General features: G+C 35.8%; 1 protein-coding gene across 1 annotated transcript in view; it reads right to left on the bottom strand.

Annotated features, from left to right (window-relative positions):
* Positions 1–26,408, bottom strand: part of IHO1 (interactor of HORMAD1 1) — a 33,383-nt gene that overhangs the window by 5,404 nt on the left and 1,571 nt on the right. The window contains exons 4-7 of the mRNA XM_039325003.1: positions 24,342–24,410; positions 15,658–15,815; positions 14,305–14,353; positions 14,025–14,100 (exon numbers count right to left, since the gene is read on the bottom strand). Of these exons, the coding sequence (XP_039180937.1) occupies positions 14,025–14,100; positions 14,305–14,353; positions 15,658–15,815; positions 24,342–24,410 (352 nt within the window). The remainder of the gene's footprint in view (positions 1–14,024; positions 14,101–14,304; positions 14,354–15,657; positions 15,816–24,341; positions 24,411–26,408) is intronic.

The raw sequence follows: 26,408 nt of genomic DNA, 5'->3' as shown, positions 1-26,408 counted from the left end.
TTCAGTTCTGCTCCACTCCTATAGAATATTCAGTCTGGGACACACAGAATTAAAGGAGAATATTTTCTTGGAGTAACATTTTGAAATTTTTCAAGGTTCTGGAATGTTCTTCCATAATGTACCTACATTCTTTATTTAATAACTTATATGGCTGCCCAGATTATGTTCAATAACCCTGAGCCGCTCACCAAAACAGCAATCAAAATGGAAACAATAATCCAACAGCCAAAAAAACCATTCCTGGCAGCCGCTAAAACACCCTTCCATATGTCTACATTACAGTTACTGAACTCATCCTGTAATCTAAAACTTGGAGGACGAGAGACAGCTCTTCAAGGGGTTAATGATCAAGGGAGATGTGGTAGAAAATAGTTTGGATTTCCAGCAGGGAGAGATGCATTCCAGAGGAGTAAGAAAGAACCGAGTTGGAAGACGGATAAGATAGTTCCTCCGTAGGAGTTCTCACTGTCTATCTTTAATGATGCCAGTAGTAAGCTTTAATTTGACAAGGTTTCTGTCTATAGGTGAGGAACAATAAAGGAAACTGCTTAGAAGAAACTCAGTGTGTCTTCCTTGTTTTTTTGAAGCCTGATATCAATCTTGCCCAAAAAAAAAAAGCAAACTTCTTGCATCGTTAAAGATATGCTCCGAGAACTCCTAGGGACTTGACTTTCTTCCTCCCAGTCAAATTATCTAAACTTCACTATTTTTTGTTTCACTGAAATGCAGCCCCTCCTTGTTGGGGAGCTGGACCATCTTCCACCACAGGATAACGCCCATGACCACAACACACAGCACTCAATCTAGTTCTCCTCCTCATTTCACATTTGATCTGACAAAGGTAGTTGGTGGTTAACCACTGCCATTTGGTATTTGCACCAAGTTGCTTGTTTTCTAAAATCTTGCCCGCTTGTGGAATATGGATAATAAAATTGAGCAGATGTCATGGTTCCAATTAACGAAACATTTCAAAGAACTTCTGGGCATTGGTTAGCATTGCTAACATTGGATGTTCTTGCTTTGACAGCAGACTTAATAAATACACACATTCCATCATGTATCACATTTCAGAAAATCTTGGAAAATTCAGATCCTAATTTGCTACAATCGGAAGACAAATGTATTGTCAGTACTATATTTGTCAAGGGAGTAGGTCCAGCTGAAGGTAACTGAAAAGGATAATTCTGATGTCAGTTACTGAATTTCTATTTTCAAAGGCCTTGCTCAATTCTAATTAGGCGAGACAGATTCCTAGTTCTGGTATGGCCTCACAATGTTCCCTACTCCATTTAATGAATTGACCCTATGCAGAGAAAACTTGAATAGGCGGAAATGTTTTGGCTTTCCACATACTTCTCCCATTTACTCCCATTTATTCAAATGAAATGATGATGAAAGTTATAGAGGCTACATGTTTGTAATCCATCAAGGGTTGTTAAAAGATATGTTTAGGAATTAGCTTGTTTCTGATTTCCTGGCTAAATCTAGAACATCTGAAATGGAAAATTGTCCTTGACGGATGAAGCAACAGTTAATCTCCCCCAAAAGTGGGTCTTTCACATATGCTACAAAACTAGGGAGGAGTGCTGAGAGAACAGGCAAAAAAAAAAAGCAATAAGAAAAAAAAGAAAAGTAAGAGCCTGCTTATGAATTCAGCCTGTAAGTGGGTGAATGATCTCTATTCAATGATCCTCTCTAAAAAAAAAAAAAAATCTGCTGAATCCCAAGAGTTTATTTTAGCTAGGCTGAATGTAAGCATTGTATTCTGTGTGTGATTGCTGCCTTCCCTTATTTTCACTGTATATCTCTTTTCTCCCAAGCAATTCTTTGTATCTAGAAATTTAACTTCATTGGTTTTATAAGAGAATTTCACATTATAGGATTGGCATATAGTTAAGTTCTGTAATTCTGGATTTGGGGCAGGAAAATCAAAACTACTTTTGACTTCTATTTTCCTAATTTTGAGTTGAATGGAGAAGCCCTGAATAGAATCATTAAGAACAGCCTGATGACTGGGAAATTTGGGGAGTTGAAGTCCACAAATCCTAAAGTTGGTGAGGTTGAGAAATACTGGCCTAGGGCAGTGGTGGTGAACCTATGGCATGGGTGCCAGAGGTGGCACTTGGAGCCCTCTCTGTGGGCACACCTGCTGTTGCCCCAGCCTTGCCTTCCCCCGTGACCCCCTCCTCTCCAGCAGCCCCCCTGAAGGAGAGTCGCCCTCGAGCGTGGCCCACATGGAGCAGTGCAGCCAAGGACATGGCAGCCAGGCAGCGTAGACAACACTCTGCCCTCACACCCCATCATGCAGTTGATGCTGCAGGACGTGGGCAAAGGGTGTGGCCACCATAGCGCTGCTGGGCTGCCTGGGAGATCTGCGGTGGGCCCTGGAGGTGGTGAGTGGTCCTGTGGGCAGGCGGGGCGGAGCAGGGGTGGACCAGAGAGGTGGAGCGGGGGCAGGGTCAGTTTTTGGACACTCGGTCTCTAAAAGGTTCGCCATCACTGGCCTAGGGTATGTCAGGAGGTTTTATCTATTTATTTATCAATTTTTTTTTTATTGAAAATTTTTAAAATTTTTACAAATAAAGAAGAAAAAAAAACAAAAAACAAAAAACAACCCTACCCCACCCACCCCAACCCTCCCTCTCCATCCCCCCAACCTTCCCAGAGCTGAGTATAGGCTTAATTAGAATTTCTAAGAATCTTAAGAAAAATTAAGAAAGTATAAATCATAAATATATCTAAATACATTACATAAACAACTTATAAAATAATTGACAATAATATATATATAAAAAAGGCATAAATATTGAAAAGAAAGAGTACTTGAAAGGAAAAGAAGAAGAAAAAAAAAGAAAGAAGAAAAGAGATATATAAAAAATACAATCTATAAAATATTAAAATTTATATATAAGTTATTGAAAAACTAAATAATATTTTTTTATATTCAATTTATGTTGTATAAAATCTATCCATTTTTCCCATACCGCAAAAAATTTCTCTTGCGATTGGTCCTTTAAGAAAGCCGAAATCTTTGCCATTTCCGCCAAATAAGAAACTTTAAAAAACCACTCTTGCAAGGTAGGCAAAGATTCCTTCTTCCAATATTGCCCTACTAACAGCCTTGCGGCTGTAATCAAATTTAACATCAATATAACCTCCTTAGCGTCACAATTGTCACAATCTGTAACAATACCTAACAAAAACAATTGTGGGGTAAATTTTACCCTCTTTCTAAAAATTCTTTGAATATTCCACCATATCTTAATCCAAAAAGCTTTTATATTTTTACACGACCACCAAATATGATAATAAGTAGCATCCAAACAACCACATCTCCAACATTTAGGCTGTATGTCAGGATACATACGAGACATTTTTTGTGGATCAAGGTGCCATCTATAAAACATCTTGTAAAAATTCTCCCTTAAGTTCTGGGCTTGTGTAAATTTAACATTCCTCACCCAAATAGTTTCCCAGGTATCTAGTAGAACTGGTTCACCAAAATTTTGTGCCCATTTAATCATACATTCTTTGATTAGTTCTGGTTCTGAATCCAGTTCTACGTATTTATTTATCAAATTTGTATGGCACCCATCTCACAAAAAAGTGAAATTTGATTGGCGGCAATCTAATCATAATTATCTTTCATTGGGGAACCCTTGGAAGGAGAAAATTTCCACAATACTTTTAAATTATTTCCTCTCCAGTTTCTAATAATGAAATACATAAAGCACATTTACAAGAATTTAAAATTAGGTATTGCTACTTCTGATTATTTTGGTAACAGCTGAGACAAAAATATGTAGTAAGAATAACTGACGGTAGACTAACCCTGTGAAGCTTAATCCACATAAACCAAGAAGGACTTGGTAGAAGAAGAAAATCTAGGATGAGGCTACTATTCAGTTGTCGGTGAAACAGCCATCACTATTTCTTTTTTTCCCCAGTGTATATTTTGTTTTTAATTTTTTAAGTTTACAACTCATAAATGCTTAATAAACAACCTGTTGTCTGGGTCTTATTCTAATAACATGTAGTAAAATCCTACTCTCTATGCCATTTTTCCAGCCATTGGTAAAATGCATCCCATATTTGAAAATATTCAGTATCTTCTTTTTCTTTAATCTTCAAAGTGAGTCTATCCATTTCTGCAAATTCCAGTATTTTTTAATTATGTCCTCTTCATAACTTCTTGGTCTGTGTTTTCTATTTCTTGCTCTCCTTGTGCAGCTGCCTCTTCTAGTGCAACCTCTCTCTGCTTTCGATATTCCTTATCTATTTGAAATTCTGAACTTTTTTCTTCAAAGAAAAATCTGTATCTCTCATAAAATTCCATTGCTTTAAAGATAGAGTCCAGTCTATATCTCTTAATATCCCAATTGATTAGAATCCCTTCCAGCCTTCTAAAGTTCAGTGCTTTTTCAATTAATTTTTTGGTCAAAAATTGTTATTCTTTTTGTGAATCTCTTATCCTTCTAAGAACCTGTTTCAAGACTACAATTTCCTTTTCTTTATACTGCAATGGGTCATCTCTCACTCTTCTCAATATCTCATCTCTTGTTGATTTTTTTCACGAATCTAACATGTACCTCTCTGGGTAGTCTGTGTTTTCTTGCACAACTTGAGTTGATTCTAAATGTTTGATTTATGTCTCCTTCCATTTCCTCTTTCCCAATTTCCAATGCATCTGCTAGTTCTATCATCAGATCTGAGAGGTCTTCTTTGTCTTCCATTATATTCTGAAATCTTAAGAAATAAGATGCCTTCTCCATTTCCAGAACTGCCACTGAATCCTCCAAGTCTTTATTAGTCTGCATCAGCCTTTGGCTTTCTTCTTTTATTTCTTCCATCTTTTGATCAGTTTCCTCTGATTTGTCTTCTATATTCAGAATTCTTTGTCATCATTTGTTGGAAATTTTCTAGTTATGATTTTAAATTGTGAATTTTTTCATTTATTTTATCAAAATTTTCTTTTGTCTCATCATGATTTTTCTTGTGTCTTCTTTATGCAAAGTTATCACTTCTTGTATTAATAGTACTGTGGCCTGCACTTCCTTCTGAAAGTTGTTGGTTTTTTTTTCTTGCTGAAGCATTGAGTCAATTGATCTCTGGTAAACAGGACTGGGGGCACCAGAAGAAGGTGCTGAGGTGGGTTTCTTGCCTGTTTTAGTCAAGCTTGGAACACTCATTTTTACTCTTCCCCTCAAGCTTTACTATCAAATCTAGTATGTCCCCTAATTGTCAGCTTTATACAAAACAAACAAACAATCTTATAATCAATATCACAATACAATATTTAACTTCCAATTTGTATTTTGAATTGTCCCAAATAGTTCTTGTAGTTCTTTAGCCTTATAATTCAATTGTCCAGTTTATAGGTCCACCACCAAAGGAAGAAAAAAGAATGAAGAAAAAAAAAGATTTGTAATCTACCAGTGTCTTTCAGCAGCAAGTCCAAAAGGAAAAATACAAGGCCTATCACGTCTCTTCAATTCAAAAAACCCAATAGTTTTCAATCAACTCTCTTGTTCCGGCAGGCCTGGGGTTGATGTCCCCGGGGGGGGCCAGGACACGATTGGGACATGCTGTATGAATGCACTCATTTTTATTGTTATATTTCTTGTTTTAATTTTGTACGCCGCCCTGAGTCCCTAGGGATTGGGCGGCATATAAATTTTATTAATAAATAAATAAATAAATCAACCAGCCTTTATAATCCAAAGTATCTAGCTACCTCAGTTGCTAATCCATAGAACCTCCCCAAAAGAAAGTAGCCAAAAATCAATTTTCTTTCTGTCTCTAGGTAGTTCTTAAATCTTTGTGATCCAAGCAGGCCTACTTCAAAGTAGTTTATAGTTTCCACCATGCAGAAAAACAACCCAAAGAGGTTTTTTCCCCTTTTCCAGCTGCAGTCTGCAAAAGTGAAAGTTTCCAGGAACATCTAAGAGTCTATCTATGTCTGGGCTTCACACCAAGCTCACTCCAGACATAACAAAATTCAGTGTTTTATTCCTATTTATTCCACCTCTGACCACTAGATGTTATTAGATGTCTGTTTTTCCACCTTTAAACCGCAAGTTATTTCATAAAGTTCGCTCTTTTGTTTCCCAAAATGAAAAGCTCAAAAGTTCTCTCAAAGCCCAAATTTATCAACATTATGTCTCTGTATTATTTCCAAATTAAGATTGTAGTCTTCTCTGTTTTTCCCCCAATAAAAATTAGATCGCCACTTCCTTTCTCGTAAGGAAAAGGGTGGAGGCTTTTCTTGCTTTTAGGATATCCTTTTCCAGGGACAAAGTTTTAAAATTGTAGAGAAAAGATAGTATTCTCACTCAGTTCCAGCCATGATGTTCAGATTTTGCTAATTAGTGCTTTCCTCCGTTGTCAGTAGCTTCTGACTGGAAGCATAAATACAGCCAGTCTTTCCCCTGCCAGTTGGGGGGGGGGCTTCCTCAGATCAAATGGATTGACTTCCATCTTTCCATGATCCACAAGAGTCCCCTCCTTCTTCGTCGCCTCTCCAGGGCAACTTTAGACCCTTTTCGGGCCCCCAGCAAGGTGAAATCGACCACGGTAAGCAGAGCCCTGTTCTGCAGCGCCCGTCTCGCTACAATGCCAAACCAGAAGTCCTGAAGCTATCACTATTTCTAACTTGCCTAACACGATAGACTTATTTGAGAATAAAAGGAGAACCAATTAATATTACCTTGATCTTTGGATTAAGAGTGGTTTGAAGTCACTTGAAAAAAAGCACACAAAAATATGCGTATCTAGTGCTAATAGAAAACTCTGCCATGAAACTGATAATTTTGGGATCCCTTTTTTTCCATTTTATTATCCATTTTGCATTTTAATAGTCTATATTTTTCCTAGTCATTTGAATCATTTGTATTCATGGGGCTGATGAATTTTTCCAGTATTTTGTAAAATGTCTAGGCTGCTTTTCCCAATTCTGTATTACACCAGACCACTTATTTCTTCAAGACAGCCACTAAGTATCTCTTAAGAGTATTGCACAATTCATTCAATGAATTGAGCTGAATTTATTACTATTTCTCAAAAGGAATAGGAACAGGTAAATAAAACTGCCTTTTAAATTATTACAAAACTAGCATTTTTCATTATTAGTTTTGTAGATCTTATGTTGAAGCAGTTAGATCTATCACTGATGTTGCAATTGCTATTGAGCATATTAGTTGATCTTATTTAACCTTGTTCAAAAGCTACAGAAAAGGCAGAAGTTGCATTAAATAAATGGCTAGCTATTATATCAAACTCATATTTCCTTGAATAAAATGTTTTTCATCTACTACAATTATTATTAATGGATATTACATTATTGCACAATTCTACAAGTGAAAAGAGGATTTTTTTTTCTTTCTACCCTAAAATGACTACTGCTGAGTGACTGATCCTTCACTAATAGCTCATACGATTTGTTTTGAGCTTATTAGTTTAAGCAGCAGGGGAAGCACTGATGCTTTTAGTCTGACTTCTAATATTTACACAAAATCCATCCATTTTCTGAGATTACTGTATCTGAATACGAGGACTCATTTTTTATTTTTTCCTTTAATGAAATTCTTAATTTTTTTTAACTGAAATTCTAAGAAAATTTTCATACAATGTAATCGAGTAGAAAAATAGTTTTTCAGAAAATACTTTCAGAGGACTGGAGAAAATGCACACGCTTTGGCATTATGCAGTTTGAGAATACTGTATAACTCTCAAAAAAAAGTTTCAATAGTCCTTGTCGGCCTGTTTAGCTGCCCATTGTTCATTCTTAGCAAAACTTTCATAAATAACACAAGAATTAGCTGTGTTTAACTTAAAAGCATATTCTTCCTATCTGAAATATCATATTCCTACACCATGATGTCAAGAAACATATTCCAGTAGAGTAATAGAGGTCCAGCTAAATGATACAACAGTCGCTCTGGTATAAGCTCAGTCTCAAAAATCTCCATTAAGGATTCTAATAAATTGAAATACTAAAGAAGTGCCAATCAGCATAAAGTAGACCAATGATTTTGATACACTAGTGCAGGGGTGTCAAACTCGCAACGTCACATGACGTGTCACAACATATTGCGACTTTTCCCTCATTGCCGACAATGGGGCGGGCGTGGTTTTGGCATGACACATCCGGCCCGTGGTCGGCAGTTTGACACCCCTACACTAGTGAATTAATTCCAGCCCCTTTCACAGGTACAGGTGGCCCTGGTCTGAAATTTCACCAGTGTCTCGCTGGTGATGGTGGGAATCTGAGCTAATTAACTAGCAATCTTTCTGTTTCTCTATACTAAACTTAGCTACATAAGCTAAAATTTCTGAATACAATATGTTTTACTGTTAGTTTTTTTTTATTGCGATAGGAAACAAAGCTGTGCCATGAGAGGAGTAGACGAGAAAGAAGGCAGAAATGAGTTTTTTTCTAAGTATTATGGGCTGGTCCCAGACAGCTACAAGGTCAAGTACAGCTCTGTATTTTTATCTCCTTTGCCAATGAATATTTTTGATGTGTATACTTAAAGTTAAAAAGGGAGTTTTATATACTTAAAAAAATATTTTATTGATTTTTTATAATTATAGATCTTTAGTGCTTAATAAACAACGTGTTGTCTGGGTCCACATATTTAACATTAATAATAACACAACTTCCATTCCTACTCTCTACTCTATTTTTCTAGCCATTTGTAAAAATTATCCCATTTTTAAAAGTATTCTGTATCTTCTTTCCCTTTCATTTTCAATGTCATCATCATTGGCATTGGCATCCTTCAGTCTCGAGAGACTATGGTATCGTGCTCTGGAAAGAGGTCCTAAAACAGCATCTGGTGTGGCTAAAAAGGTCAATTCAAGAGCAACAGTCCTTTCCATACTGAGGGCAGATACACTCTGTCCCCTGTCCAGCCCCCAGATTTCACTGGTTCCAGGACTGCCTCTTTGCTCAGCCTGCCGCACAAGTGTCTCTTCGAATTGGAGAAGGCCATGCTGCGTCTTTAGCCTCCAGGCTGAATGATCAGAGGTCAAGGATTCCCAGCTGTTAATCTCCTATCCATTTCTGCACAGTCCAGAATTTTCTTAATTATGTCTTCTTCAGTTGGTGTTTCTTCATTTTTCCAATACTGTGCAAATGTAATTCTCGCTGCTGTTAGTACATGTAATATTAAATATACACGTTCTTTATCATAGTTTTCTGATATTATATCTAAAAGAAATAGTTCCGGCTTAAAATCAACATGTTTTCTTATCATTTTCTCTAACTACATATGTATTTTTGACCAGAATTTTTTTCCTTTAGGGCATATCCACCAAAGGTGGTAATACCTGCCTGGCTTTTGCTTACATTTCCAACAATTGCTAGACATGTTTTTAAACATTTTTGCTAATCTTGCAGGTTGTAAATGCTATCTATAAAATATTTTATATAATTTTTCTTTATAGGTAGCTGCCCTTGTTATTTTACAGTTTCTTTCCCACAGGTTTTGCCATTTTTCTAACTCTACATTGTGCCCAAACTTTTTTGCCCATGTTATCCCTGATTCTTTGACTTGTTCATCTTCCATCTTTAAGTTTAACAAAAAGCTATACAGTTTCTTAATCAATTTTTCATCTGATGACAATAGTATTTGGTCAAACATTGTCTGGTCTTTATAAAAACCATGTTTCTCATATCTCATTTGCATTTGCAAGTGTGGCCACCATGATAGCTCAATGCCCTGTTCTTCCAGTGCTTGTTTAGTTTGTAATTTCCCTTCAGTATTCAAAATATCTCTATAAGTCACAGGTTTTTCATAGTTAATTAAATTTGGGTGCACAAACGCTTCTATTATTGAGATCCATCCTGGTATTAAATTTTTGTTTTTATCTTTTCCCATGTTAGAAGCAAAGCATTTCTTACATAGTGATTTTGAAAGTATTTATGGATTTTGTTCTTCCCATACTATAGGAAAGTGTGCCATCCAAGTTGTAGGTTGTGTCCTTCTAAGTATAGTAATCTTTTGTGTCTAAGAGTTATCCATTCTTTTAACCATGTTAATGCAGCTACTTGATAAATTTCAAAATCAATGTATTTAAATCATCAAAAAAAATCTCAATTTTTATAGACATTGTTTGAAATAAAAAAAGTAGTTTGGGTAAAATGTTCATTTTCACCGTCGCTATTCTTCCCAATATTGATAGTTGTAGATTTTCCCAGGTCTAGTTTTATTTGTTTTAATGGTTTTACATAATTATCTTCTTTTATTGTTGCAACCTTGCAGTTGAATATATCCCCAGGTATTTAACTTTCTTGACTACCTGGAGGTCTGTTTTATATACTTTTTAAAAATGTAGTTAGATTTTATTTATTTCTTGTGAGATTGATCTGTCTCCCAAAGAAGAGGGGAAAGAAGGGCTGATTTCCATAGCTATGTGCCTCAGTGTCACAAGGCCAGGAGGTGGCATTATATCATTTTTATTTATTTATGTTTCTCTCACAATTTTCCAGAAAAAAAACCAGCAACATGGGTTGTAGCAACCCCGTCTCATAGGAAGATATGGGAGAAACGTGAAGTATTAATACCACTTTACAATGCCTTGGTAAGGCCACACTTGGAATACTGCATCCAGTTTTGGTCACCACGATGTAAAAAAGATGTTGAGACTCTAGAAAGAGTACAGAGAAGAGCAACAAAGGTAATTAGGGGACTGGAGGCTAAAGCATATAAGGAACGGTTGCTGGAATTGGGTATGTCTAGTTTAATGAAGAGAAGGACGAGGGGGGACATGATAGCAGTGCTCCAATATCTCAGGGGCTGCCACAAAGAAGAGGGAGTCAAGCTATTCTCCAAAGCGCCTGAAGGCAGGACAAGAAGCAAGGGATGGAAACTAATCAAGGAGAGAAGCAACCTAGAACTAAGGAGAAACTTCCTGACAGTTAGAACAATTAACCAGTGGAACAACCTGCCTCCAGAAGTGGTAAATGCTCCAACACTGGAAGTTTTTAAGAAAAGACTGGACAGCCATTTGTCTGAAATGGTATAGGGTTTCCTGCATGAACAGGGGGTTGGACTAGATGACCTCCAAGGTCCCTTCCAACTTTATTATTATTATGGATCATCGCACAGTCAGCTAGATGTTCAGACTGGATTTGGCATTTTGTCTACCTATCGAGTCCTTACCCAGGACCTGGGATAGGCAGATGTGGATGTTTGATGGTATTACAGATATCGTTGCAGGATGGAAGCAGCCATTTTTTCTTCTTCAACCATCTGATGTACTTGTAACATTCCACGCCCACCTATTTGCCTTGGTAGATAAAGTCTGTCAATGTCATTGCGTGGATGAAGGGCATGATTCATTGTCATTATTTTTCTGGTCTTCCTATCCATTGCTTTTAGTTCTGCTTGAGTCCAGTCCACTATTCCAGCTGTGTACCTAATGACTGGAATTGCCCAGGTGTTGATTGCCTTTATGGTATTTCCTCTATTGAGTTTGGACTTTAAGATCTTCTTCACTCTTTTGATGTATTCACCTCTAATCTTTTTCTTGACTTCAGTATGCTTGATGTTGTCAGCTTGAAGGATATTATTATTATTATTATTATATTAGATTTATTTATTTATGTATTTATTTGAATTTGTAACCCTCCCAACTCCAATGGACTCTGCATGAGGTAACCCTTGGACAATAAGTGATGACAACAAGAACTACCCCAGGGAGGGTGAGCCAGGATCTGAAGATCCACAAGACTTCTGTGAGAAAATGTATGAGACCTCAATTCTTTTACCCTGCTAGCTCAGCTATACTGCTACAATTAGTTCAAATTACTAAGTAGATTTATATATTTATGATGTTTTTATGACCATGAAAAATCAGTTTTTTTTAAAAAAAAAGATTAAGCTACCTGTAAAACTTTGCCATAAGCTCTGGCAGTGTATAAACATCTTTGCACAGCAGCATGGAGTGCTTAAATGTCTTCTGAAGCCTTTATTATAACACTGTTCCTACTGTGCTGCATCAATGGGGCATGTCAATGCAATTATTCAATCGCTGAAGAACTGCACAAACACAGAGCCAAAAATAGATAGCAGAACTTGTTTAGCTATGAATGCATATCTGTTTTCCCCAAACAGCAACTTTAAATCAGAAGCTAAATCATTGCCTTCTTTATAGGAGGTCGCAATCTCAAAACAGAAAAGGTTTCTATTCATAGCATCTAGGGTTCTGGACATTGCCCATCTAATGACATCTGTGAAATCTAATTCACCAGCTCATTCATTGCTGCTTTTCTACTGACCAATACAAATGAATATAAACAGTTCCTCCCAAATTTTTTTGAAGGGACAATTGCATTCTTAAATACATTGGGGGAAAGCATGAACTACATCCAGAAGATAAGATATTGGGCTTCAATGGAGAACACAGTTTCTTTTCATGTCTCCTTGTTATTTAGATGGTAGGAAGATATTTAATCATCACTGTGTACCAAGTCAAAAAGCATATTTATTAGCATTCTTACAAAGATGAATCCATGTGGACAGAGAGGGGAATATATTGAAAGCGGTGGATTCATTTTCATCATGCATATACTGTAACACTCTGCTATGTGTTTGTGGTACATTTGTGGTAAATATCAAGTGTGCTTTTCCAGAACTTGGAGGACTAAAAAGAAGACTGGGATTTGTTCCAAGGTAACTACTGGAAAAAAAAAAAAAAAGAAGGAATAAGGAGGACACGTAGGAAGAATTCCAGATGGCCAAGTGAAGGATGCAGGACTTTTACAGTGAATCACTTTTAGTGTTTACTATCTAAACAGAATGTTTTATTTGCCAAGTGGTTTATGGTTGTGTAAGTGTTTTGGAGAAAACAAAGAACTGCAGTTTCAAGGTAATACATGATGAGTAAATATAGCTATATAGAAAGTAAGCTAAGATATATATCCAAATTCTCTTTCCTTAGTATTTTAGATATTTTCATGGTCCTTGCACATCCTACTTTGATTATCTTGGAAATACTTGTTTCTACTACTTAGTATCTTGTATTTGTTCTGAAATGTTGGTCTTCATCATAATAATTAAGATTTAAGTAAGTGTTAAAATATATAATATTAATATTATTACCAATAAATGAGGTAGGAACCCAAACAGGACAGAATAAAACATTTAAATTATTCATATGGCCTAAATATAGGAAAACAACCTCTTACAGATAATAAGATGTCAGTCACTCCTTTTAAATTTAAACATTTTTGATTGGAAAATCATGGTTCACAAAACTTTCTTTCTTATAGCTGCCTAGCATTCTTCTGGTAAGAATACAAGTACAGTCTGGCTAGATCAGGCAAAATGTCCAGCATTCTGTATCACACAATGACCAGCAAGATATGTTTGGGAAGTTGAGAAACACAAGCAAGTATCAACATTTTTCATGCTTCTCCCATCAGCTATTATTTTAAGGTATGTTATCTGTTATATGGGATATCGTATATAGGCATCACGACCAATGGGTATTGCTTGCCCAATCTTTCAGGAATTTTTCAGCAATCTTCTTTGGTTTAGTGGTGAAGGCACCAGGCTAGAAACTGGGAAACTGTTAGTTCTAGTTCCGCCTTAGGCCTAAAAGCCGGCTGGGTGATATTGGGCCAGTCACTCTCTCTCATCCAACCCACTTCACAGCATTGTTGTTGTAGGGAAAATAGGAGTAGTAGTATTATGTATATTTGCTGCCTTGAATTGTTTATAAAAATAATAAAGGCAGGAGATGATAGATAGATAGATAGATAGATAGATAGATAGATAGATAGATAGATAGATAAAGACAGACAGACAGACAGACAGACATAGGCATATAGATATAGTTTATCCAGGGTAAACCATACCATCAGGAAATATTCCCGCAGACAGACAGACAGACAGACATAGGCATATAGATATAGATTATCCAGGGTATCATGAAATATTCCCACAATGGAATAGGTCAGTACAGAGACTCATCTGATTTTGTTTTCTGTTAGATACAGAAATATTCCACATACTTACTTGTCTTAGAAATATTTCCCAAATCATCCAAAACAGATTTTAGAATTTCTTCTAACATGCTGAAGGAGGACTGCAACTGAAAAATAAATTAATAATGTTGTTGGCTAATGGGTGTTCATTTCTTTTATTATACGTTCTGAGTATTAATGTTTTCAGCTGAATCAATAGAGAAGTTGCAATTATATTTTATCAAATAGTAAATAAGAAAGACAAAATATCAAAATGTAATGCAACTTTCCCACCCCTACTTTCAACTTCTGACAATCAAACTTTCACTTACTTTTTGAAGACTTTCTTTGGTGTTCAAAATAAAAGCATTTAAAAGGTCACTGAAAGAGACATGTTGGGGAATTACTAACTTTGTATGTACAGTAATCAGAAGAAAATGGATAGGAAAAACTAGGAGAATCTCACGAGAGTGTTTGTGCAATAAACAATAATATGTGGGTTGGAAATGCCTTAATTCCATATTAAAATATTAATGAAACATTCATTTTTACAGCCAAATAAATTCCATTAGTAAAAATCCCAAGCTGATGGGTCTTTCTGAAATGCTGTCAGATGGCTAGCACTAAAGGAGAGATGCCAGCCAAATTAATTAAATGCAGAATTTAACAAGAAAAGATAAATGGAACCAGTGAGCTCTTATACGTCTTTATATTATGCATATACTGGTATTTACAAGCATTTTCACATATAGCATTTCCATCTCCAATTCCTCAAAAAGCAGTTTAAATTTGACTCTTAGTCTTTCTAATGTCTACAGATCTAAAAACACTGAAAACATACAGGGAATACAATAAAACAAGCAATGACCAATAAGAAAGTACACAGACATCATTCAATATGTGTCCCCCTTCCAACTTACTACTGATCTTAGAGCATATTTTCAATGCATGTATATGTATTTGATAGTTTATGTAAATATATACATGCATGCATGCATACATGCATGCATACATACATACATATTTATTTTCTGAGGTTTTCGCGGGTGTTTGTATGTAGGTCTTTGGTTGTTCGGGTTTTCTCCCGCGTAAAATTGGAAGTGTCTTGGCGACGTTTCGACAAAGTCCCATTCGTCATCTTCAGGCTGATGTTTTCAGCTTCGTGCTTCGAGGAGCAACGAAGCTGAAAACACCAGCCTGAAGATGACGAATGGGACTTCGTCGCAACGTTGCCAAGACACTCCCAACTTTACACGGGAGAAAACCCGAGCAACCAAAGACCCACATATATGTATGTATGTATGTATGTATGTATGTATGTATGTATATATATACATACATACACCAGCCAACAGCTGGTGTATGTATATATATATATACATACTTCCTGATTGCAGACATCATTCTTCTCCCATTTAATTTTTTTTAATTTTTTGCAGACAGATAAATTCACAAGATGTGAGTCCTTCTTCAAATAATTTCAGCCATTGTTGCAAGATGCTGCCATTCTCTCTAACTATAAAGGCTATTTCCATGTGGACTTTCCTACTGGTATTAGACAATTTCTCATCCAAATTCAGATGATATAAAATATCCTAACCCTAACTATTTCTTGAAGAGCTTATATAGTTGTACAGTATTGTTTTTAATAGGAGGAAAAAATAATTGCAGAAATGTCTGCATACTTATCATATTTTTCCTTGATCTTTTTCTTGTTTTCTTCAAATTGCTCCATGACTCCTTTGAATCTTCCAGCAAAATTATTAAGAGAGACATTTTCCCTTTCCTCTTTTCCAAAGAGCTGTGGTTTAGACTGGTATTTGGCAAAAATACTGATATCATTCTGTTTTTATCAGGAAAAATGAAAAAATGTGTTTAATATAAATTAAGAAAAGGACAAATCAGTGACATTCAGTCACTGCTAAATATACTTGTATGAGTGGGTGCACTAGATAGAATTGTATTTTTTTCCCCAAAAATATTTACAATCCCATTCAGTCAGAAGGTTCTTATGGTAACTAATATCCAAGGTTTAATTAAATATATCCTAGAATACTAAAGGAGCCAGCTGGTAGCCTATTTGAATCCTATGTATTTTCTTCAAGAAATTCTGGAGAACTGGTAACGTTCCAGAAAACAGCACAATGGCAAATCCCCTCACTGCCTATTTAAAGGTATTGGTTTGTAATGAAAAACAGAGGAATCATTTCACTTCCATTACAAACAGCATGAAATTTGCCAGAAATTTTGGGTAACGTGAAAGTGATACTATAGCATCCTATTTGATTAAACCAAAAGTTGCTCTAATACATCATCTTAGCTTTTATATGATTCAATATAGTATATCTAGGAAACCCATCAGGAACCATGAAAGTGTTTTCTAGCTTTGCATTCCATCAGCTTGGATTCATTGCAATCATGTTCAACTATCAATAAACCATACTTTAGTGTGATACAAGGTACTAGAATAGTGATGGTGAACCTATAGCATGGGTCTGGATGAAACTATGTGAGAATGGGGTCTACTCTTGTACAGCCTCCGAACCTTCCAGAAGTCGTGCAAAAGGGCCGGGCTCTTGCGTAGCCTTTCTGGAGCATCTAAAAATTACATGAAAACGTGCTGTGCTTTCACACCGTTTTTGGAGGCTGCTGAGGAAAGCCACTTCAAGAACGAAAACCTTGTGCAACTCAGAGCTGCTTCAATGCAACTGTATTTTTAAAAAATAAATGAATATGTAAAAAACTGTCTTTTGTTCAGATGTCTGTGTGTGTGTGAGAGAGAGAGAGATATACATCAGCAGTCAAGTTAGGCATTTTTCCAAATTTTTGACACACCGAGCCCAAAAGGTTCGCCATCATTGTATCAGAAGTTACTGCAAGCTCCTGGCTCAGATGTGTATTCTCCTTATCCCTACATGCCATCTCTTTTTTGGTACGGCTAGAAGGAAATATATGGAAGCCTCTACTGACTAGTTTAGCAATTGACAAACTGTTTAGTACAACAGAAGACAAATTGTAATTAATAATAACTATGTTTAGGCTCAAGGAAGCAATATGGAATCAGCAGTACTGACGCTGACATCTGGTTTGGAGGCATCACTGCTTCACACAGGAAGGCGGTGCAGAGAGTGGTGAGAATGGCCAAAAAGATCATGGGTAGTTCCCTCCCTCCCATCTAGGACATAGCCCAGAAGCGTTGCTTGAGCAGGGTCCACAAGATTAACTGGGACACTACACATCCTCTTCATGACCTGTTTTCCTTGTTACCTTCTGGGAGGAGGCTTCGTGGTATCCGAAGCAGAACATCCAGATTCAGCCAAGAGTTTCATTCCATACAGCATTAACCTTGTGAACTCTCAAGCTTCCTCCTTCCATTATATATTCAAGATGGACAATATTTAATATTTATTTGCTACATATATGTAGGGATGTAGGTCTATACATATGTTGTTCATAGTATGTTTAGGTGTGTGTCATGTATGTTTCACTTTGAGAGCGGGCAACTAAATTTCATTTTTGATTGTGCCACTGTGCCCACAGTATAAAAATGACAATAAAGGTTATCTTATCTTATCATATCTTATCTTATCTATAGTTAAGATTATTCATAATAAATAAAACACACATTAATCAATAACAAGTTCCACACATCAGAAAGAAATACAGAAGCTGCTATTTTTCTCCCAACCACATCAAGGAAAGAAAATAGCATGGGACTTTCTGCAACTTCTTCCTACTCAGCTCTTGTGCTAAACGCTGATGAAAATGCAGCCTCTCTCAAAAGTTCTGATTAGCTACCATGGATTACAATGGCCATGAAAGATATTTCTAAGAAAATTAGATACAAATCTAATTAGATATAAATATCTCTTATGTGAGAAAATAAACAAAAACATTATTGTTTTTATCTATGATCAGAAACGTTTCTATTTTAAAAAATCTATATAATATTTGTGCTACACAATTTTTAAAAAAGACTTGATACCCCATTGATCAGTAGGAACATTTGGGCCAAGATCTTGGGTAAATTTTAAGTCTTGCCCTATGCTGTTTTATTGGGATTTTTTTGAGTCTAATATTTAACATCCAGCTTTTGCAGAAAGAATATCATCACATTCTAATTTTGACTATTGAGCCTGTGTAATACAGTACAGCGTACGCTACACATTGGACTCACTTCCTGAGAATTCTGTTGTGAGCCTTTGTCCTGCCTTTGTGGGATACTAAATTCAGCTGAGGCTGAAGCACACTGTGAATTCTCTGGGCAAAACTGGGAGCCAAAAAGGAACTGAGAATCACTCAGACTGTTATGTTCGTTGGGAGCGCTGGTCCAGCCAGATGATTTATGGGACCTGAAAAAGGAAAGAGGAATGCCTCAAGCAAGAGGCATGAACAAATCATAACAGGTATTTTTAAGTTACTGTGGTAATCCATTTAACTAAACAGAGAAGTAAGAAAAAAGTTCCTTATTAGTAAACAAATATCATTACTTTCTTTTTTGGGGTTGTCCTCGACTTACAATAGTTCATTTAGTGACTGTTCAAAGTTACTTCTGATCGTTTTTCACACTTACGACCATGATCACCTGGCCATGTGATCAAAATTCAGACATTTGGCAATTGACTCATATTTATGACAGTTGCAGTGTCTTGGGGTCATGTGATCACCTTTTGCGACCTTCTGACAAGCAAAGTCAATGGGGAAGCCAGATTCACTTAACAACCGTGTTATTAACTTAATAACTGCAGTGATTCACTAAGCAATTGTAGCAAGAAAGGTCATAAAATGGGCTAAAATTCACTTAACAAATATTTCACTTAGTAAAGAAATGTTTGGCTCAATTGTGGTCGTACATTGAAGACTACCTGTGCTGTGATTCCTAAGTTAGTCCAAACTCCTTAATAAAAATACATTCAGTGTCTAGCTATCCTGACATATTTTCATTAAGGAACTGAAACTGTGAGGCAATCTTCATGCCTTATGATTTAAAATATAGAACTAATAAGAAATAATTGGCCTTAGATGGAATCCCGATCGAGTCTTATAAAAAATACGAGAGTTACTACAATGAATAATGTTGGAAATTTAAAATGAGGTGTTGGTAGAGGCGATATGTGTATAATAATGTATAATAATAATAATAATAATATGAATTATTCCTAGTAAGTAGTAGAATATGAAAGAAGGAAAATGTAAATAAGAAACAATGGGGCAATAAAGACAAATATTTCAAAGAAGAATGAGGGGGGAAATGTAAATAATAGAAGACTACTGTTACAAATTGCTGTTAACAAAAAAGGATATATTATGTATGTATGTGTGTAATGTTTTGCTGTATTTTGTTTTGTTTTGTTGGTCTAAAATTAAAATTAAAATTAAAAAAAAAAGAAATAATTGGCCTAGCTCTATAGTCAATATTTTCACTCCATAAATGCTTTGGTTTTGCATTTACCTGTGACCTAAAAATCTCATTTTGGACTGGTATTCTTTCTCATTGGAAATCCCATAGAGCAGCGCTCCCCAACTTTTCTGGCTTGTCAGACTGGTGGGGAGGGGAGAGGATGGTTCTATGCAACTCCATTTATGCAAGTGGTGGGCGCACTCACACACACGGAGTTATATGCATGTGTACACACGTTTGCCTGCCACCTGTGCGGCCCGATTCCAAGCAGACAATGACCGAGTAGAGGGCCGTGGCCCAGGGATTACAGACCCCTGCCATAAAGTTTGCATGGATGAAATTCTGATTTGACTACACAATTCATGTAATGTTTAAGAAGTTGCTTTTTTATGTCAGCATCTGCTGTCTGCCATCTTATATGCCAGGTGTTTTTATTTTTCAGAATCTTTCAGGTAGTGCTTTGGTACAAGTCAAACACTGTCATGTTTATGTGACGTCAGCAGCTCTATTTCAACAAAGTATACCTTTCCCTTTTTTCATCGCTAGTTATAGGAAACTTGAGCATGTTGGATTAGAAATACTGTCATATCAGGAAAATGATTGGGAAGCAAGCGATTGTGGAAATGCAATAAATATGCAAATGTTCCTAGAAATAAAATAAAACCAAAGCATGAATTTAGCCGTACACCAGATGCAGACAAAGCCCTATGCTATGCAAAAATTATATCTCTAAACAGCAAGTGAATACCACCTACCACAATGTACTTTTCCTCTGTCCTACACTAATGATGGAACTTGGTATTTTAAAATAGCAAACCATGCAGAGAAACATCTGCAATAATTTCACATCAAAATGTTTCCTAGAACTGCTTTGATTTATAGCATGGGTTATATATACTCACAGCGGTAAGATACATTCATATATTTGATCGGTGTGTCAATACTGATAGAAGGGTTAAAATATCATGCACTGTGTAATGCATCATGTAATTTAAATAAACGTAAAAGCAAATTTTGCATGTGAAAAAAAATAACTACACCCCTACCATTACCTCAGACACCTAAAATTAGAATCAGGTGCACCAGATCAGGTGAAAATGATTAGAATATCATTAGAGAGGATCTGGTTGAAGCCTGGCTTATTGAAAGCTCTGAGATTTACTGTGATTTGCCTCTTTGTTGTTGAAGTGTGTGCTATCATCATGCCCAGACGGAAAAAGCTCTCTGAGGCTTTCAGAAAAAATAAGATGGCTAAAAGGGACTTAAAAATTGATTGCTAAATAAATGAACATCAATCATTCTACTGTGCGGAACATTATCTACAAGTGGATATCTGAAGATTTCAAATAGTTTTCTCATGAACATATAGGCAAAGAACAATATTCTAGAACAATGCCTTCTGGACAGATGAGACAAAGGTAGGGTTATTTGGCCACAGGACCAGAAGACATGTTTGGTGAAAACCAAAGACAGTATTTCACCATAAGAACCTGATGCCAACTGTAAAGCATGGTGGTGGAAATGTTATGGTTTGGGGTTACTTTGCTGTATCAAGACCTGATGTTTAGTTAATGTCTCATCCTAACAGCATTGGCTTGCCCCATCCATCCCGGCAGAGGGGGGCAAGCTGCAAACCCTGTCAGTCAAGGATTTTCAGCTGCCGAGATGCAGGAGAAGAGTCTTTTCTGCCAAGGTTCCAGCCCTTTGTAACACTGTACCCACCAAGATGAGATCCATACCCACCCTTTTGACCATCTGTAAGGGCCTGAAGACCCGGCTTTGCCAACTGGGCTGGGGTACCAATGGAGATGCACCATTCTGGAGGTGGCTATTGGATTAGGAAAGATTCCACCTTTCCCTGTGCACTCTGTGTTCCCCTACTCCCCATCTTTTAACAATGTATATATTATCAGATGGAAATTAAATCAAGGAGAGAAGCAACCTAGAACTAAGGAGAAACTTCCTGACATTTAGAACAATTAACCAGTGGAACAACCTGCCTCCAGAAGCGGTGAATGCTCCAGCCCTGGAAGTTTTTAAGAAGAGACTGGACAGCCATTTGTCCAAAATGGTATAGGACCTTCCTGAGTAGGGGGTTGGACTTGATGACCTCCAAGGTCCCTTCCAACTTTATTATTATTATTATTATCCTTTTTATTTTTTGTTTTATTATTTTAATGTGTACTCATTTTAATGTTTGTAAGCTACCTAGAGTCATCTCTGATGAGATGGGCAGCATATACATGTAATAATTAAATAAAGTATTTAGCATTCAAAATATGTATAGAGGCAACCTGATGCCTCGGATTATGCATTTAGCTCCTAATTAGGGCCAAGTTCTCTCTTTGTAAAAAAAACTATCCAAATATTAAAATGTATTATTTACCTAGTCTCAATATTGTGTTAATAAAAAAATGATTTTCCTTGGCCTGGCTACACCAATAGCTCAAACAGTATAATCTCTGCCAATTTTTAATTTTTTTTTCTCCTTTGCATCCTCTGAGTCGACTGTTTCCCAGTCCTGAAATGGATTGTGTCAGCATATCTGTGAGAAATTAATTTTTGCCCTCAGATAAATTTATCCATAGCACACACTGCGACAAAATCTGAACTGTATATCCAAACTGAATATATACTGTGTCACAGTGTGCTTCCTGGTTCAACAAGCACAAACAATTCAGATATTTTAAATCGGCTGCTACAGTTCAGTGTATCTTCCTGGAAAATATGCAAGCTACATAAATACCTCAAAATTAAGCTGGCACGAGATGATCAACGCCAAAAAGAGTAGCCATCCAGCATCTGGAGCTTCTATTTCTCCAGGGTTTATAAAACTCTGTATCATTAGTTGGAAAATCAAATGTATCTCATAGTCCTAAAGAAAGAACTTCAGTGCTATCTTCAAAAAGGATAATTCCTTCCTCCCTTTGAGATTTTCTTCATGAGTTTTCTTGGGCTAACGTGCTCCTTATGTGCACTGAGAAAAAAACCGTAATACTGGAAGCGATTTGGATATGAATCTAATAAGCTTAACTCCAGAGCTTTATTTTAAAAAAATCCAAACCCCTAATCCTAACTCATAACACAATCAAGCAGCATGTGATTATTTAAATGGGAACTCGTGTCAGAAATATTAATTACACTATTTCCATGTTAATACCTTCTGCTTTACAAATTCTATTAATTTACCTTTTTTGTGTTGTTTATAATTATTTTCTTGCATTAATTTTCTTCTTTTTACCATCATCATAGCAAAGCAAGGGGGCAGGGAATATGGTACCTACATTGGTAAATTTTCACTACAGTTTTACTAGTATGATATAGATAGTACATGATCGGTTGGACGCCATTCCTCACTTAACTGCATTGCAATTAGCATACTGATTATCTTGATTATAGAATGTTCTATTTTCTTTCTCTCCTTGTCTGTCGTGTTTTTTTTTTTTAAAAAAAAACCTTTGCCATTTTTTGTTCTGGTTAATCTACAGGGAAAAATATGTTTGTTCTTGGAAGAGCTATTGCAATTTGATTTGATAAAGAAATAAAGTCTAATCAGAAGCTCATACCCAAGCTCATAAGCATGTAAAATATCCTATACTGTTGTATAATGAGTAAATTATATTTTGAGCATTATGATTCATTTTAGTGCATCAACACTGAAGAGGCCTTTTCACATAATAAAGCACAAGAGAAATCACAGCAATAAAATGCTTATAAAGCCTCCAGAAATTTAATCTGGCAGTCAAACAATAACTTATGCATATTTTAATATTTCTCCTCCAGTAAACATCAGACCGATGTTCCAATCTGAAAAAGGCTTGCCGAAAAAAACAGCAAACTATACTTTCTCTCAAATTTAGTAGGTATATTTGTACATCACAAGAAATATTAGCAGCATTGACTTTGTAAGTTCATATTATAGATTTCATTAATTTATAAAACTATTGGCTTCAAAATGCATCCTCATGAGTGGCATCCTTTGTTTTTAAATTTGTAAATAAACTAAACAAATGTTTTTGATGTAAATTCACTGAGGCAACTATGATTTCCTATTCTAAAAGGCAGGATAGTATGGTGTTTTGATCACTGGGAATTATTCAGATCTCATGAAATCAGTTCTGACATGAACAAACTACTGTTCTCATGAGTGCAATATCAGAGAAAAGCTTATGCATCTATTTAATTCTATGCTGTGCCTTTCCAGCCAAAAGTAATGCCCAAGGCAATTAACGAAACAAAACAAAAATAACAGAGCAATTAAATATGCATTTAAGAACATTTAATATATACAACATATTTATAAAATAAATAGCACTTAAGATGACATATTTTCATGGATGATTAAGCAATAACTTTCCTGATTTGAAATTCCTTTAGAAATACTAGTCATTGCAAGCACCTAAACAGAACTGCCAAATAAAGAGTACTATACTGGATTCCTATCAATATGAACTATGGGGGACAAAAATGGCTATTACTTCAGTTCTCTGCTTATGAGTAGGCATCCAACTATCTTTTGCCAGAAACAGGAAGCTAGATTAGATGGACTTTATTTAGGCCGATCCATCAAACCAATTCTGATTGTTCCAGTGAACCTCTGCCCCTGTATTGGTCAAGTGAGTGAACTACTTAAGACAACAACAATTTGTCCAAATCTTAAACTACAATGTATTGCATGTATTGTCTCAAAGATTCAATCAGGACATTACAGTCAAATCACAGTATAATTTGTAGAAATGAGCTATACCTATAAACCCTCTATCCAGTCCTGTTCTAATCCAGTCCTGATCTCCTCCATTTAAGATTACTTTTAACAAGAATTTGACATAAGGACCACACTGAACAAATTGTGAGTATTACTGACCACATCTTGCTTTCAACTTAAAAAAAATCATGGTTTGAAAATCACAGTGTTGATCATTACAAAATAATACAAATCAATAGCAATGGCAGCAATAAGCTTCTTACCCCACTTTTGTTGGAGTCATAAATATATCTTTGGTATTCCAAAGATTCAGATTCATCTTTTAGGCTTGTCTGTTGCGAGAAATATAGAGAAATATATGAGGCCTGTTATAAATGTTATATTCATCTTTCTATGTATATCACAAAAGCATATATTTAAAAGGAGGTTCTTAGCCTAATGCGTCCAAGCCTGGGCAGAAAACTAAGTTAATTATTTCAAAGTCCAACAGATGAATGTCTGGGTTGAATACATACATATATTGAGTGAATGAATGTTTGTTTTTGTTGAGTTGTATTTTTGTAAGGTTTGGCTTAATATTCTTCAATATTTCTTGATAAAATGTCTGTTTATTATAAAATCTGGATTAATAATAAGTAGATTGCTTCATCAAGCAATATTTGGTACTATCCCAAATAGAAATAATAGTTCATTTGTTTTTTCCTTATGCATTTACTAGGCCAACAATTTATTTGAGGTTGCCTTTCTCAAAACATTTCAGTTTAACAAATTCAGTTTCTTGTAAGTCTTGTATACTTGCATTAACAAGCAATCAATTTTGTTGATTGCGTTTATCCTTTGTACTTAATCCAAAATTGGTTCTAATTGTTTGTTCATTCAGCAATGTATATTCTATATTGTTTCTTATTTGTTTATTTGTTCTCATTCCATCCAGTTGGCAAAGAAACATTAAAGATTTAAACTGATTTGGGGAAAGCTCTTAGTTCATGATGATACTTCAATCTAATATCCTCTTGTGATAATAAAAGTTCATTTATCTCCTTTTTTTTCAATTTGGAAGTTTCTGTATTTAGTCTTACAGTTATTGAATTTTAACGGTAATCCAATAGGAGTTTCTAATTTTACATCTATAAAATTAGTAACAATGAATTAAAAATCCTACTCATATCTATTATTGGGTTTGTTTTATGAACTGAAGAATAATAAACTCTCTTCCTAGGATGTTTATATTTCCAAAATATAAATAAGGGAGAGAATATTGACATATTCAGTGGAGTTCACATTTTGCCAGCATCCGTAGAGAAAGACTCTATAAAAAGTAGTCTAACTGTATGAACTAGTAGCAAAAAAGTATTTATATCCTCCCTTTATTATTTTTATAAATAACTCAAGGTGGCGAACATAATTAACTCTTTCTTCCTCCTATTTTCCCCACAACAACCCAATCAGGTGAGTTAGGCTGAGAGTCACTTTGATGGCTTTCATGCCTAAGGAAGACTTAGAACTCACAGTGTCCTGGTTTACAGACCCAGTACCTTAACCACTAAACCAGCGGTTCTCAACGTTTGTGTGACGGCTACCCCCGTCACACAAACGTTATGCGCATGCACGGCACAGCACCTCCCCCATGCGCAGCGTGCATGCGCAGCACCGCCCCCGGAGGGGAGAAAATGGCAGATCGCCGCCTTTGGCGACCCCCGAAAAATGGTCGATCGACCCCAAATGGGGTCGCGACCCATAGGTTGAGAACCGCTGCACTAAACAGTAGTAAAAGCTCATATTTTTTCCTTTTCTTGAGTATGCCTGGAGGTATATTTGTTTAAAAAAAATAATTATATTTCCAGGTTTTAAAGAAGTTCCAATATGTCTTGTAAATTTTACAAATATATCATGGTAAGATTCCTCTTTGTGTTGTCCTAGAAAATATTCTGCAAAATTTCTTAAATTTCAAAGTTTCATCCATATCCAGGTTGTGGACAATTATTGCCCTGTTTTCAAGGTGCTTACAGATCACTTTTTGAGTCTGTACTATAATTTTTTCAGATAAGTCAGAGATTGATTAGTCTGCAAATCCCCAGATTGTCCCTTCCTCCCTTTTTTAAATACAGAGAGAATATGTGACTTCCTCCACTTCTTAAAGATTTCTTGAAAGGAAAAAAAAAATAAAAGTTTTAGCGAGACTATTAAGTTTCTACTGTATCACACAATGTAGTTAATCTGGCCCTGGAGACTGAAACTCATTAAATTCTCCTTAACAGTAATAGCTGCTAGCTACTTTACATAAGATGTTGCCTGGCATTGTCATACAAGTTATTATTTACATTTGTATT

This window comes from Crotalus tigris, unplaced genomic scaffold (assembly GCF_016545835.1).
Source record: "Crotalus tigris isolate CLP2741 ecotype Arizona unplaced genomic scaffold, ASM1654583v1 scf7180000024313.351630, whole genome shotgun sequence".
Classification (NCBI taxonomy): domain Eukaryota; kingdom Metazoa; phylum Chordata; class Lepidosauria; order Squamata; family Viperidae; genus Crotalus; species Crotalus tigris.
The sequence above is the reverse complement of the archived record's forward strand: the minus strand, read 5'-3'. Positions and strand labels throughout refer to the sequence as shown.